The 16260-nt window shown below is 41.4% G+C and overlaps 1 protein-coding gene across 1 annotated transcript; it reads right to left on the bottom strand.

The window, feature by feature from the left end:
- Window positions 1–190: 190 nt before the first annotated feature.
- Window positions 191–16071, bottom strand: tbl1x (transducin beta like 1 X-linked). Its single transcript, XM_079563033.1, has 15 exons — window positions 15744–16071; window positions 4874–4975; window positions 4592–4737; window positions 4294–4510; window positions 4012–4144; window positions 3742–3883; window positions 3583–3646; window positions 3372–3469; window positions 3186–3246; window positions 2990–3111; window positions 2838–2912; window positions 2632–2759; window positions 2177–2342; window positions 1983–2084; window positions 191–1724 (listed from the first exon to the last, which is right to left on the bottom strand). Exons 2-15 carry the CDS (start codon window positions 4929–4931, stop codon window positions 1698–1700), a joined length of 1539 nt encoding a protein of 512 aa, XP_079419159.1. The 5' UTR covers window positions 4932–4975; window positions 15744–16071; the 3' UTR covers window positions 191–1697.
- Between the last annotated feature and the right edge of the window lie 189 nt (window positions 16072–16260).

The raw sequence follows: 16260 nt of genomic DNA, 5'->3' as shown, positions 1-16260 counted from the left end.
AGTGCAATAAGCAAAGAAACATTTCCCACACATTATATTATTGTATTCAAATGTTATAGGTATATTATGGGATTAGTCTGTGTAAGTTCATATATATATATATATATTTTATGGGATATATTATTTTATATTGTATTGTTTAATGTAACATTTTTCTTAATAAAAAATAAAGAGACAAGGCATATTGCAATTTCCATTATCAAAATAGAGTGATTTATTTGAGACAACGAATGACTTCAACATTTTGTCTTGGAAACAGATGTTCAGACCCTGTATCAGGGTAAGGGGAGATAATAGCTGTCACAGCACTTACTCCATATGGGGCTCCACGCCACACCATGATGGCTATCAACTAAAAGCCCAATTCTCAGTCTGACACAGACGATAATGGCTCTCAGCAAAACAAAATGTCATGCAACGAGACCCACCCATCAACAACAATGTGACAAAAGAACAGTTAAACCTTGGCCCTTCACGCACAGCAAAGTCAGAGCATTTGCTGTGCCGCCATTAAAAAAAGTGCACTTCACAATGCTTTAAACAGGACTGAAAAAACAGAAAAGGCAACAAAAAAAAAGGATGCAGTGTCAGAAGATAATCTGAGTACAGTGGAACATGGGGCAAAAGCTTGACTTAATTTCCTCCCACATTGCAGGCATTTCATACACAACCAGACTTGTTAAGCTGCAGCATTAGAGGGGATGCAACATATCTACAAATGCCGCTTGGCTGGTTGTCTCTGTTAAAATGTGAATTTTAACAATAAATCATTTTGTAGAAAGTGCCCAAGACAATTCATATAAAATACATTTTTTTCTCTTGCTGTATCTGCAATTTGCCAGTGGCACATTCCTCCAAGAACAAAACTGTGAAAGATTTAGTGACAGAAAGGTAGTAAATGGTGATCAGAATTTCATAGACCCCTCAGTGTGGAAATAAAGCATATGTATATAGACACATACACACAGTATAGAAGTCTGTATTTATCTCATTTACATTTCTTTACATTCTTTACATTACATCCAAAGGGAGGAGATTCTCTTTGTAAATCACATTTTTCACAACTTTCCTCAACACAAGTGAATTGAGCAGGACATCATGTTTCCTTGGCAGAGGGTTCTATTCTCTGCCATGTTTTCGAGCAAGGAACTACCATATACGGCACATTCAGTTTTGACTTCCGATAGCTCATCTGTGTATAAAGACATGAAGAACTCTTGAGACAAACTCCTCTCCAAATCGGAGAAGTTAAGCACCCTGTGTATCAGCAGACATTCCCATTACTCGGCACTTGCTACTTTCATAATGTTTTCCTTTATCCGACCTCTGTTGCCCATACGACCACTTTTATATAAAATCCATCTTTGCGTTTTGCACTTTGGCTCCAGGAATAACCAGACCAACCAGCGCAACATCTCATCAGAAACCGTTTAAGACCTGGGTGCAGAGGGCCTGTTTCGTCCAAAGCTGAGGTTCTTGGGCGCCCTCTATGCCTCAATAGGTGCTTGATAAAATTCACATCAAAAAATGTAAGGTGCACAATTTCTATTTTTGGCTCCATAGAAGCTGCTGCAGGGAACTGTTCTTGCCTAGTCTTGGCATACAGCCCTTCTTGAGCAGTGTGCATCTGCTGATGTGAAGGAGGCGTTTGGACACACATTCCTGAATTCATTCCCATCATTCTTATTCTCGAGTGGCTATTTCCGAAGATCAAGGACACAAACCTGCAAGACAAAAGGCAAGTTTGATTCAACAAGATCTAACAGAACATTAGTCAATCAGAAATTATCATAGGATTTGTCATCAACATAACACTGTGTGTACTTGCAGCTCTAGGTAGCAAAAGTTTGTAGTTTTGCTTCACAGTCACAATATTCTTTCATGCAGTTCTATTTTATATTCATTATTTGTTACATTATCCATCAAATAAATGTTTTTTTGTAACACAAAAGAAAAATAGAATCGACATTTCAAAAACTTACTGATCCGTCTGAAGCGCTGGCACCCACTTTGTCTCCTGTGCTGTTCCAACAGACCTCAAATATACCCCCCGTCCCTCTGTAGCTGTGCACCAACGCTCCGGTCTGCAAATAATGAGAGGTAATCAAAAGTGAGGGAGCCCAATCAAGCTGTAATTCATTAGCACCGATGAGGCAAGGGCAGGTTAGGCACTCACCGTAGTGTTCCAAATGTGGACACACTTATCGAAGGAGCCGCTGGCGAGGTGTTGGCCGTCAGGACTAAAGGCCACGCTGTAGACTGGCTCCTGGTGCTTCGTGAGCGTGTGAATGCAGACTCCTCGCTCCACATCCCACAGCCGCACCGTCGAGTCGAAAGAGGCACTGAGGCACAATAGAACAGAGTCAGGTATATTATGGTAAGATCTAATTCTAGTCTTACGCAATCATGGTTTTGTATTTGTGAGGAGAAAGTGTTCAGTATGGTGATCCACTAACACTTGTATGCAGAGCCATTTTAGCATCATTAGGCAGGTATTCAAATTCCTGTGGCAGTGACCCATGTAGTTTACACATGCATGCACATCAGGGGCAGGGGGTCTACTCATCCCACCATTGGAATGTTTCTTCAGTGTTACCATCATTGCACATGTGTAGGTATAGTAGCATGTACCTAGCAAGCATGATATTAGAATTGGGGGTGTTGGTCCCGGGGCCTGTTGGACTCCACTTTATGGTGTAGATCTCTTTACTGTGAGCTTGAAGGTCATGGACACATGACTCCTGCTTCATACTCCAGATCTGTGCAAGAGCAAAACACCACAGGTTATATGTTAATCTAATATATACAACAACATTAGTATTCAGAGAGGCTCCTACCTTTAAGGTCATGTCATCTGAACAAGATGCGAGCAGCATGCCCGATGGATCCCACTTAATGGCATTAACTTCATTCTACAGAAGAGAGAGACAGCATTAGTGCTGATTGGAGTGTTTCTATTCCGGTCTGCAGAGGTTTGAGCTCTACTCACCGTGTGGCCCTGGAAGGTCTTCAGAGGCCGGTCGTTGCCAAGGCGACATACATGGATACACATGTCTGTGCTGCATGAGGCGAAGGTAGTATTGTTTTGCCAGTCCACATCCAGGGCTGGAGCTGTGTTCATTCAATCATTTATGATTAGAAAAAGTGCAAATGTATGTTATTTTATGTGTAGTATTAGTTTATACCTGAGTGAAACGGAAACTGCTGCTTGGCCTCTCCGGTGTGTGCGTCCCAAATGATTGTCGTCTTGAAGAAGCATAATAGAAATCCTTTAAGATCATTTTCCTCCAGTATATAACATGAAATGTAACTAACTCCAGGGCAATAGTAAAAATATAAACTCATCCTAATTACTTAAATATATGAAATACCTTATCTACTCCAGCGCTGAGAATAGAATTCCCCTTCTTGTTCCACTTCAGTGCAAATATTGGCCCTTTGTGTTGCCCTAAGGTGCTTGCCAGATTTCCTGTTGGAATAGTCAAATTCATACATGAATGAAAATTATAACTGCAGACATAAGCTCAAAATTATTCAAATGAGTGTGTTACTATTAGATTACAATTAGTAGAGAAGTCATACCATCTTTTGTCCATATTCGAGCAAAGCCATCATATGAACCTGTTGCTAGTAGTGTCCCCTCGCTCTGTTCAAAAATAACACAGCGTAGTTACTCAGCTGCCCTCACAGGTGTGTTTGGGGGAAAATCTAAATGAAAAAGGTGAGGGATAAAAAGCGTACATTCCAGTCCAGTGAGGTGACGTCTTTGTTACTGGGGACATCCTGGCCTCCCTCCCTGATACAGTGTCTGAGCACCAGCTGTGTGGAGCCAGAACTGTTGTTTTCATTCAAGTTCCAGATACGAGCAGTGGAGTCCCCTGAACTGAACACACAAACGCACACAGGATTGTTAAACCACAAACAAATCAGACATCTACTCGATCCAGAGTCAAATTAAACATCCAGATGGCTTGCTAATTGCTAATAATAAAATTGTGGTTTCGGACTCACCCCGAGGCCAGCAGATCACTGACAGGATTCCAAGCGCAGATGAACACCTCAGACTCATGGCCTCGAAGCACGGTGGCTTTACTGGCAGGGATTTCCACATCAATGTCCATCTCCATAGGCTCACTGTGGTTGTCTGAGAATAAGAATCGTAGACATTTACATTAACAAAGCTTAGGAATTGCATTAAATATATGTCGCTTTACTTGGGTTAGATAGGAAGACAATGTTAAAGAGTCATCACTACGGACATGTAATTCCAACAAGTTGTAAGTGGACTCTTACTCATATGTGTGCCGTTCTCCTCCCCATTGACAGTGGCCTCTCCATTCTTTGGTGCATTAGCTTGGTTCCCCGAGGTCGAGGCACATATAGAATTGCTCGCCTGTTGCTGGGCTAACTTGTCGCGCAAAGCCTGTTGCCGTGTCTGCACCACATCTGGCATCACCGCATCGATGAGCGACAGAGACTCAATGGGCCGACCGTCGAACACTGTGCCGTCCTGCAAGGCACTAGCTGTCAGTCCCACGTTCAAAGCCTCTGAGTAGTTCATGTTAAATGAGTTAATATTTGATGCATTTACCTCATTGATACTAATCTCCGCCTCCACATACTGAAGCCCTTTCTGCAGGATGGAGATGAGAGCAGCAGGGGGCACTAGTGTTCCGTTGATGTTGGATTGGCTGATGTGGCTTTCAATGCCAAAGGTGAAGGCTGAGTGGGAGAAACCTGAACAGATTCAAGCACACAAAGCAGAGGAAAACGATCAACAAAAATCTTTAAGGTCGTGTGCATGTGTATGTTTCTGAAGTGTGTCGGAAACAAAAGCTGCAAAGAAGCAGCGTGTGACAAAGGCAAAACAAACCTGACTCTTGAAGGTATCTGTAGACCAAGAAGTTGACTTCGTCGCTCGTAATACTCATCTTAACCCAGCCAGGAGGAGGTCCGCCCGATGGATAGGTTCACTCTGAAAAAAGAAGATAGTGATGATTAGCCATGCTGGCCATTTCCATTCCAGGATAACTTTGACATCAAATCCCCCCCCATTCCACGCCTTTCCCAATCTGAAAAAAATTGGACACGTAATCCAACACGTGCATGGACTTCAGTGCACGGCCAGAGCCCATTCTCCTCCATCCCTAACATTAGTGGCCTGTGACCTGTAAATCTCTGCCTTGTACTGAAAGTAAGTATCCAAAGGCCTCTTTCCCTGGCTGCACTAATGGAAGTGTCTGTATCCATTTGGACTCAATGGTAGCAAGTGGTGCTTCCCATTAGTGACCTGGCCAACCATCTCACTGGAAAGGGCCTCGATAAAGCAGTTAGGATATTAAATGTCAGTCTACCAGCCATTGGGTAAATTACACACAAGAGCAAAGGGCTAATTACGTACGAGTATGAGCAGTCATTCTGACCCCATCTATATTTTCAAGACTAAGTCATTATAATCATTACTCAAAACTAAAGTAGGGCGGATATGTTAGTTTGTAGTTGAGATTGTGTTAGTGGTCAAAGGCCTAACCCAGTAGCTTTATTACACTTAACAGACCTTAATAATATTTAAGTCGGAGCAGCCAGCAACACATTTAATCATTGCTGTAATATCTTCTTGCAAGAAACTATGCATTGTGTTTTTCATTCATTCAATAAAAAGGCGACAAAACAATACTTTGGCATTGTGAACGTCAAACACCAAAAACAATACAAGCATCTGCGTTTTTTCGACGGATGTTTTTAATGAATGGTAGGCAACAGCTGATATATCCAGGCCTGCAACGATGTTTTATAAAATGATCTCTTACAGCGAAAAGGTAGCAATGCCCTGTTTGTGAACACTGTTTTTTTGCCTTTCATAACTAGTACTATTTATTTAAAACACCAAATTGCCTACCACAGCCCCCGAACGTGACGACATCGTGATCGCTTGAAATTAAAAACAAACTGCATGAGTCATCCCAATATGTAACTATACGGAGACCCACTGAGAGACAACCGGGCCAGTATAACAGTGGGGGTGGTGTCAGGTATGAGGTCTGCATGACTGTCCAACGTTCAGTCCAAATTCAGTCCAGGCCCACTCAAGTTCCCCTTTTGGTAACGTAGCAACAGGAGAGATTGGCCAAAATAGACAAGAGAATTGTGTCGTCCCAATTACCAATGGGCATGCAGCCAGAGGGCTCCAGCATGTTACTCAACATGAATAATTCACCCCCTCACCTGGGCACATGGATGATGTCTTTCCTGCAAAACATCGAACACTTGTTGTTACAATACAATGGGTCTTCAATGTTTCTTTGTGAAATAAGTCATGTAAACACCACTAAAGAGGAAACCAAAAGCCATAGGACAAACAGTGTGTTTTTCACCTGAGCCACAATGCCCTGTAATACCAGCATGTTTTTGTGGAGATAATTAGCCTCCATGTGGGACCAAGACAGGGATAGCCACATCAAACAAGCCAGCTCACGAGGCAGTGACGACTGCACACTAAACTACTGGAAACATAATTAGCAGCAGGCTGCAGGAAAAAGAGCAGCTCTAATCCTTCTCAGATCAGTCTGTGATACCAGCATCCAGGTTTGTGACTGAATGTTTGAGCAAAAAGATATATCTAGTTACCAATACACTAGGCCCCGGGTCTCCATCACCAACCTTATTTTTGTTTTGTTTTCAACCTACTTGAGCAGTGTTTAATTTGTATATTAGTAAATGAACACGTTTGGATTGGTGTGATAGATTGGGGGAACAAACCAAAATAGTTACTGTAGCACAGTCAAATCTGGATAGTTCCCACATCCTTTGCTCTCACAAATGAAGAGATGGGGAATATGATGTAATAATTATAGATTAGTGGGTCCCATTCAGCTCAATTCATTGTAATGGTCCCGAGTCTTCTATAAAATTTAAGGGCAAAAAGGCGGGAAGCCCTAGACACAAGGGGCGGCCGGAGCCTCCACAGAGCCCCAGTGCACTGAAAAGGCTTTACATTTTTTGTGCTGATGTACAAAAACCAGTGTGGCTAAAAATATGTCACCTAGCCCCGCGTTGTCACATGGGTCATAGCAATTTTTTGAAAAAATAAAATTCTTTGTAGCCAGTTCCATGGGAGGTCAAAGTGCTCATTGAAACACTTCCTACCAAGTGTCTTTTGGAGTCGCCCCTGACCACCAGGGGGTGTTACTACAGCAACGTCAGCTCCCCGCCATGAGGGCCGCAGAGAAGCGTGTTCCTCACCCATTAATTGCACCCCAGCCCTTCTCTTCTTCTTTCTTGTACAGTGGGGTACCTACTCAACAACTCCACCACATAAATGAGATGGAATATGCACATTTCCTGTCTGTTTTTGCACACTCTGAGTGATCTTATTGAATGCAGAATGTAACAAGTGAATTTCTCTGTTGTGAGATCAATAAAGGATAATCTTATCTCTTAACTACTCAGAAAAACTAAATACAGATAGACAGCCACATGTCCAATTTGACTTTATCATATATAGAATCCAAATGAGTAGCAAGTCTGCATTATTACTACTGGATATTTTCCACGTGTTGAAGAACAGTGAGAGCTCCATTTAAATTGACTAAAAATGTAGCTATGTGCATATTCCCTATTATAATCTGGAACCAGGGGATTTGACCATTTCAACTTTTGAAGAAGTCAACGCCATTAAATGTCAATAAAGGAGAGTTTAAAGTTTCCTCTGTATTATCCAGTGCCATCACAGTCATTTCAATAGCACATTTCTATTCATATGTTCAACCTCCAAGTATCATCAACGTCCCAGAAAAACATCACAACCAGCACTTATAACAGCAACTCCACAAAACTAGTTCCTCAAATTTCAACATATGCAGAGTATTTAACAGGTCAAACGCCACTTAGGCAACTTGTATGATGGATGATTCCGTAGTCTATGTTTGCTGAAGACATGAAAGAGTTTTGCTGTTCAAGAAAAAAAATGTAAATTGAGAAAACTGTGCTGCAGAGTTATTAAAGGTTAGACAGATTAACAGATGCCCTTTCCGAAAACAATCCTTCCCGAGTTTGGAGCTGGAACAAGAAGCACAATGGCCTGCGCTTCCATTCCAAGATTTCCATTCATACATGGGGAATGTGTCTCCTGAGTAAACGATAATATACTTGCAATGCAGCAAAGCCTATAATTCAAATATTTTGGGTATTTGCTCAATTTCACTTGATCACTTCCTGCTGTACTCCTCTGTGATTAGTCAAAACCATTTCCACCCTTAAATAGCATCCGTTTTAAGGCAGTGCAGCCATGGGAACACAAAGATCCATCTCCTATCTGGATTTCAAACACTGAAACACCAAGCGTGCCAGAGACCTCATTTTCTCCTGCACAGTCACCCTCTGACAGATGTGCAAACAAGACCTGGAAACAGCAGCCATTTTCTCTTGAACTGCTCTGCTGAGTAAAACACGCCTTTGAAGCTTCTGGTTGGGGCTGCAGTCTCTCAGGGGGGAGGTGGGGGTGTTGGAAAAGTGGGGGATGGGAGAGGAGCAGTCAGAGTGGGGGATGGGTAGTCGGGGTGATAAATAATGATCAGCACACAGGTAATCACAACAACCATTTGTGCATTATTCTCAAGCCTTATTCAATGACTCACTTGGCAACAGTCAATGTAGGTCGGTTAAGCGTGGGGGCTGGGGGGACGGGGACGGGGGGATTGTTAGGGCCTCGGTCTCAAGGGAAAACACTTCTCCCACGCTTCCTGTGAGTGGCAACACTTTTCATGTTTACCAGCAGTGGCCAGCCATGTGTGATTAAAGCCCACACCTAGCACCGCTAATCGCTGAGTGACGGCCTTCAACGTGGAACATTGGTTCTTTAAGCGCATCTTTGAAAGTCTTATCATTTGGCGACAGAGTAATGGCCTTTATATAGCGGACACTATTATGCAATATTCTTATTCTGCATTAAACACATTCCAGTGGACATTCCGAACATTTCTTTAGAAATCGGTTTGGTAGAGTGGAGCAAAGTGCGATGACAAAAAAGATTTTAAAAAATGTATATTACTGATTTGATCACTCCATCAGCTCTGAGTTATTGAAGAGGGTGAAGTGCATTTACCCTTGAAATAAACTGAATTGAGGCTGGGACACAAAAAGCCCTGTTTTGTTGAAACAAAATAGCCAGTATTTTCACTTCCTAATTTTTACACAATTACGCTGTACCCCCTCCTCCCCCTCCCTTACAGCCGAACTGCTAACAATAGCCACTGGAGAAGATTCGAAGATTACTCAAAGTGAGGCGAAACACCGCTCCAGGTAAGTTTTTGAAGAGAACAACATTGTAACATGATTAAAATATTTCATTTTCGTATGGCAAATGGCAAAAATTTTAAAACAGCACCACCATCTACCATAATTAATGAGGATTACGCAGCTTTTTACACCTGATGCCTTTTTTGTCACTGGATCTTTATTGACTATTGGACTCAAGTTTTAGGAGGACACTGTTCTTCATGTGATTCGAAATCACCGCCTTTGGGGTCAGTGGGCAACAGCTTAACATAATAAGTCTCTCAATCGCTCTCTCAAGACTTCCTGATTTGTATTGTTGCATTACATAAACCATAAATAATCAAGATAATTCAGGGCAGAGCTGGAGAGACACATGGCTCGTATCTCTCTCAAGTTAATTAGGTTACTGCTCATAAGTGTTGCGTGTCAAACTAATCCACTAAATTAGCAAGCTTTGACAGATATTAGCTGCCCTGGGTGTGTTTGGTCCCTGTGCAGCACATGGGAGAGTACAGACTGTGTTTACACCAGAGGAATGATGGGGGATGGTGTCAGACAGCGTGGATCGCTTATAACATTCATCATCGTGGCGGTTAATCGAAAGCGTCGAGACCCAGATTTTGTCTTTATGCAAAGCCATTAGCATCAAATACCACTACTCTCTCCATATGCTAAGTGGTGTCATTCAGTATTCCTCCGGAGGTTACGAGCTGAACACATAAATGGTGTCGCAGCTGAAATAAAAAACACAAAAGGTATTTCATGTTGCTGTCTTTAATGGTTGAATGTAGATAGGAAATTATGTTACAACTCATTGAAAGCAAACCTCACATCGGCCCTTTCATCCTATACAATTTCCAGAGCATTAAAATAGTTATTTGTGAGCTGCTGTTAGGGACTTCAGCACAATGTACAGTTGTATACATACACAAATAACCTGCATACGCTGCAAACCTGAAACTCATCTACCCACTATTTTTATGTCTTTGTCCAAGCCTCAGCGCCTCCGAACACTTTTCTACCGACCAATCACGTTTATCTGCACTGCATAGATTGTGTGGTGCGTCACAGTGAAATAGAAACAATAACAATCAACATGGCACCCGAGTTTGTTCAGTTCCGCTATCAAATCTGTTAGCCTTCATGTTGGAACAGAAACCCACAATGATGACTGAACACATCGCCTTGCTAGAGTCATGTGTCTCCGTTTGCCCTGTCCTGGATTGGCGCGCCCCCGGACTACTCGCTGATACAGTGAGGAGTAGGACTGAACCAGGCTAATGTTTTTCTTGCTTTTTATTTTCCTTTCTTTAAACTCTGGCTCCTCCTAAAATAGATTCCTAGCTTGTTTGTACCCAGTCTTATCGTTTAAATCATGAGCGAGAAGCAGCATCTGATGAAACATACACAACTCAAACAACACAGACCAGTTGATGACTTTAAATACGATGAAGAATTCGTGCACAAACAGAAAGCTTAATAGTAAAAAAAAAAAAAAAGGTGTGAAACGGTTTATCGGTCAGCCAAACTAAAACCACATCCATTCGAGAGTAGTCTTTTTATACAAGAGTGAAACCGAATGCCGTTTGTGCTTTCAAAATCGTCTCCAACTGTCATGGCCATTACATTTTCAGTACAACTGTACGACGACCACGATCTCACGCTGAAAAACGCATCTCCAATAAACAAAGCACTGATGGCGCACAAAATGGGCTTGTGAAATTAGGCTTTAAAAATGTAGGGCACAGACTAAACCACAACATTGCCGGCTAATGTGGAACTTCACACTTCTGCAGCATGTTATGGTTAAATAAGCACTTCATTCATTCACTTGAGGAAATGAAACCGTTTACCCTTTGTTGAATGGCCTGGATGTCTAAACTAAGACATACAAATCAACTTTCAATTTTGCTCATTGTAACAGTAAAATGTCACGATAAAATAAAAAGAGACTTTCACCTGCAAGCGCGCCCGAGCAGTGAAAGGATTAAGCCATAAACACAGTAGCGCACCGGAGTGGGCAATACAATGGTTACTATGGCGACGGGAAGATCTTGCCTCTCTGTCAACAGCTGCTCATGCCACCCTAAATACCCCTGGCTCTCCTTGAGCTCTCCTCCTGCGTGACACCAGGGTCAAACAAACAAGGCGGACGGGGAGCAGAGATGCTGGATTTCATTCTAAGCATTGGTTTTCTCACACAACAACTGACTGCTCACACTAAAAACTGTTGTGCAATACGGTGAAAAGACAGAAAAAGAAAAACACTGTTAGCAAGATACATCGATACTAATGCTCGCATCTAAGCCCATTTGCAAATGCTTTGTGGTAAAATAAAAAGCTACTACCTACTCAATATCTAACATGTCTACACTGTTATGATAACGACCAAGGACATACTAATTGCTTGGTGCTTCAATGTTTTTCCTTAGTTTTAAAAAGGAGATTTTAGCATTGTTGCAACATAAGCAACACATGAAAAATACACACATTTTGAGTCCAAAGATTCACTAAGAAAGTAATGCTATAGTTGGGAATGTGTCTTTTATTACATAGTGATATTATGCAACATACTGCATTTCACCATCACTACCAATAGTGTTTTGTGGAGGAGCAGGTCTTGGTGATGCCGAAGTGGAATATTAGCGTGATGAAAACATAATCTTGTGAAACCCAGAGAGAGCCATCTCACCATATTAGGCAATTAACAAGAGACGAGGGTGTTAAGACATTGCATGCTAACAAAGTTTGTCATAATTCAGAGGTCATCTTAGCCAGGTTCAGCCAACGGCAAGGCGTTTTTGTAAAATCCATGCCTGTTGCAAGAGCACAATCCAAAATCTGATATAAGATCATGATGACATAGCAAATGAAGGACACAAAGCAGATCGGTATGCTGATGATACCGATATCTGAGGGGTAAAAGTCCCTTTCACTTGGTCTTTCTCTTGGGTCAGTACGGTGTATGGTGGGGGCTACGCAATCAATTACATTGAAATCAAAACTGCAGTTGGATGGGTAGTGAAGCGTGAAGACTGCATTTTTTTTAGGAAGTACATTGTCTTCTGCAAATGGCAAATTATTCTTTGTAAAGTTCTATGTATAAAACTTGTTAACCCTGTTGACAAATGATGTTACCAGTGGTGTTGTTTCAATAAATACTTTTTTTTCTCCAATTGATTGTGATACTTGGGCTCAGAGTAGCTGCCAATATTGATATTAGTCTGATATCACAGTGTGACCAAAAAACAGCAATGAAGCCTGTGTATTTTCTTTTCCTGTGATTAGTGTTTTTAAATCTTGCAGAGCCTTCACAACCAGTATGTTATCAGCAATGGGTTCTTATTAGGAAAAATAATATTTACTTACTTGACCCTGGCCCATAGGTCAATTTAACCCAATCACAGCGAAGTGGAAACAGAAATCATGCCGACTGCTTTAGTTTCCAATAAAGCAAATACAAGTGATAGTGAAACTCAGTGTTCTTTTTTTCTCCTATCATCATTAGCCACCTAGTACAGCCAGTACTATAAAAATCACTCATTTATAAATTATAGTTCAAGCTATATAAAAACTCCGAGTTGGTAAAACTTGGTTCCTGAGGTTTCTGCTTATTCACTGGCATCACTGCTCAATGCCAGATCCATGGTAGGGGTCAGAAATACATCAGTATGGTTACTAACGGGACAAGAGTGAAATGTGGAGTAGAGCAGATATATTTAGAGACATTGCAAAGGAATGCACAGTACTCCAATACACGTTGCACACAATAATAGAAAATCTGTCCCCTTTTCCAAAAGTCTCCATTTTCTTTCTTCAATAAGCTTAGTGAATGTTTGGGTATTATTTTCAAGGGAGCATCAGTGTGCCAGTTGGCTGGTAGCCCGTGCACACTGCATATCTCTAGTGGAGGAGAATGGCTCACCTCCCCCATGGCCTATCATGAATAAATACTGCTACAGAAATATTTGGACAGCCAGAAACAGGGATTTAAAGAAGCCTTGAGCTGACATGAGCTTTCCTTGGGACTTCCTTGCCCTACTTAAGAGCCGAGGATTCTGTTTTGAACACACTCCATCAGCAAAATGAACAGTCCAAATTTTGAGTACAATTTAATGTCATGTTCAGTGAATAGCCTGCTCTTATTTATCAAATATCACAATAAAGTTTAACCAAAGACATGCTTTTGAGTTCAAGATAACCAGTGTACAACATATGCCTGTCCCAAGCCTGGTTAAACAGATTAAGCATCTGGTATAATATGTTAAAAATAGGACTGCACAATATATCACAAAATGATTAATATCATGATATTTACATGTGTAATATCAAAATCACATTGTATTATAGCGTTAATTTTCTCCTTTTACGTGCACGACCGACTAAGTTTAACCAATCAGGCGCGACCTTCAATGCTCCCCTCCGATAGTACTCTTGCTATTGGCGAAAGCTTAGGCTTAAAATGAGCGAGGACTATAACAGCGAACACTGAAAAATGGGAATTGCATATCATCTGAAACGCAGATGATATGCAAGTCGTGTCAAAAATGAGCTGCTATGAGGTAACATAACAAACTTCCAGTGTCGTCTAGAGTGCCACTCTTTCTACATAGAGACTTTACAGGTCTAAAATTCCCATGACAGTAAAGACAGCGATTATGAACAAGAGGCTAACAAAAGAACAGACTAATATACACTTTTAATGAACGTAGAAAGGACTGTACCATCGTGGCTCACCTTCAGAGACTTTTCAGTAGAAATGTTGTTACATGCAAATGCAATTGTTTAAAGATGGTTATTTTAGTTTATTTATGTATTTGAACAGTGTACAGCATACATCAATGTCAGAACCTCAGAGACATTCTTCTTTCACCAATAATTATAGTCACACATGCACATCATTAAATGTGAAGAAATTGTCTTGTGCTTCAACCAATGTATATGCCCTAACATGAGTGACTCGAGCAAAAGCACTTTTTAAAGGCCAGGCGAAATAGAATAGAGAACAACACGCACTTAAGCCCAATAGGCAAAGTCAAGAAACAGAGAAAGAGAGATTAAAAACAAACGACGACGACAATGTATATTTTGCATTTCAATAGTTTGCTAATCCAGCTGAACCCACCAAGAAGTCACATTTCTACGTTAAGTCTCAAAAAAAGGGAAGGAGATTTGCCTTGCTTGGCATTGAACATCCTGAAATTTGACTACTGCGCACCACCACCTCGCTGTGAGATGTTGAAACGATAAATTGCACTGACCTAATTTAAAAGTGGACAGTGGACACGCTTCCACTCGCCTCACTCCCAAGGAACCAGCGGCCGCGTCTGACACATTTAGAGGTCAGCAAATGGACATCAAGTGGGCCGAGTTGAACAATTACAGACAATAATAAAACTTTTGTACTCCTAATTGACCGCCCTAAACCTGTTTTGGTAACGACTGTAATTGTGGCCTTTCACTGCAGTGGCAATCGCTTAAGAGCACTCAAATTACATAATGTTATTTTTCACTACAGTACTGTGCATTCAATTTGGCATCCTTTTGATCAGCTATGGGCCAAGGGCGTTTAAATTTTGGGGGGGCATTTTAACAATAAATGGAACACAGAGAATTGTGTCATTTGGCCAGTACACATTACCCAACACACCATCCCTCGTGCCAAGTAAACTGTAATTTGAAAATACAAAATGAAAAAGTAATCTGACACATGCATGCACTGAGACTCGTATGTAGATTACAGAATGTGGCAACTCAAAGTAAATTGACTACTGTGTGTGCAGCCATGAATTCAACACTGATTTCACAGCAACATGGTTTTTGTCCACAGAATTATAAACAAACTACAAATCAAAGCAAATGGGGTGCGGGGCATTATGCATACATCATGCTGCAGTGGGTGATGTGCATAGAATTGAGCAATCTAGGGCTGAGAGTGTGCAAACAGAGAGATAGTTAGTTACAGTAGTTATACAGTAACACGAGCTGTCCTTTGAAAACTGGTGGCAATGTCTAGTACAGTTGTATGTCGTGCCCCTCCCCCACCCTGACTCTTTGAAAAGCTTCATAGGCTAGAAACAGACAATATTTGGTTATGAACTTGCACACACAGACTTTTATTGTGTACCAGTGTAACATATAGGTTTAGCATTCAGTTAATTAAAATTGTGAAGTAAAACAACTAAACGGTGAAACGGTGAAAGTTACTGTATAGTTGGCATTTCTGTGTGGATATGGGTGACAATACGCGTTTCGGCATAAACTGCAAATTCCCGAAAACAAGATGAAAAGTTACATTTACACACACGTGTGACCGGGGCTTGGTTATTTACCCGGTAAACCCCTTAAATCAGCGCCATTAATGCATTCCCCAAAGCGTAATATCAGTGCGTAAAACAACTTCAAAGCAGGGAAACAGCGAATGGCACGAGGTGGCCATAAAAGCACGACTTTTTAAACTGGCTTACCTTTTACTGCGAGAGTGAACTCGTGGTGTCCGCCACCTCTTTCCTCTTCCACAAGGAGATCCTCTAACTTCAGTGAGCTAGCAGCGACTTTCCTCCCATTTCGTTTCTCGTCATATTTCAATTTCCGACCACTGCTTGTTGTTGTAGCCCCGTGACGCACTGTCGGGTGAGATTTTTTTTTTCTTTTTTTTTTTATTCACGCGGACCCAGGTAACGCGCCCAAGTGTCGGTAAAGTTAGAATAATACGAGCGGGGAGTTTCACTTGACTGGGAGGGCTGCAGGCTACTCTCTGGAGTGTGTGAAAAACAGAACGGAAAGAAGACGGCAGCAGCGGCAGAGAGACGCAGACAGAGAGAGAGAGAGAGAGAGAGGGAGAGGGAGAGGGAGAGGTGGGGGTGAGTTAGCTGACCTTAAACCTGTAGACAATAACACGCTTAATTGATAAAGTAAAGCAAAATTGATAAGCAGCATACGAGTTTTTTCCAATCGTGGTTAGAAATATGTTAATAATAATAA

The sequence above is a fragment of the Gobius niger genome (assembly GCF_951799975.1).
Source record: "Gobius niger genome assembly, chromosome: 9".
In the NCBI taxonomy this organism is placed as follows: Eukaryota; Metazoa; Chordata; class Actinopteri; order Gobiiformes; family Gobiidae; genus Gobius; species Gobius niger.
This window is presented reverse-complemented; position numbering and strand designations above follow the sequence as displayed.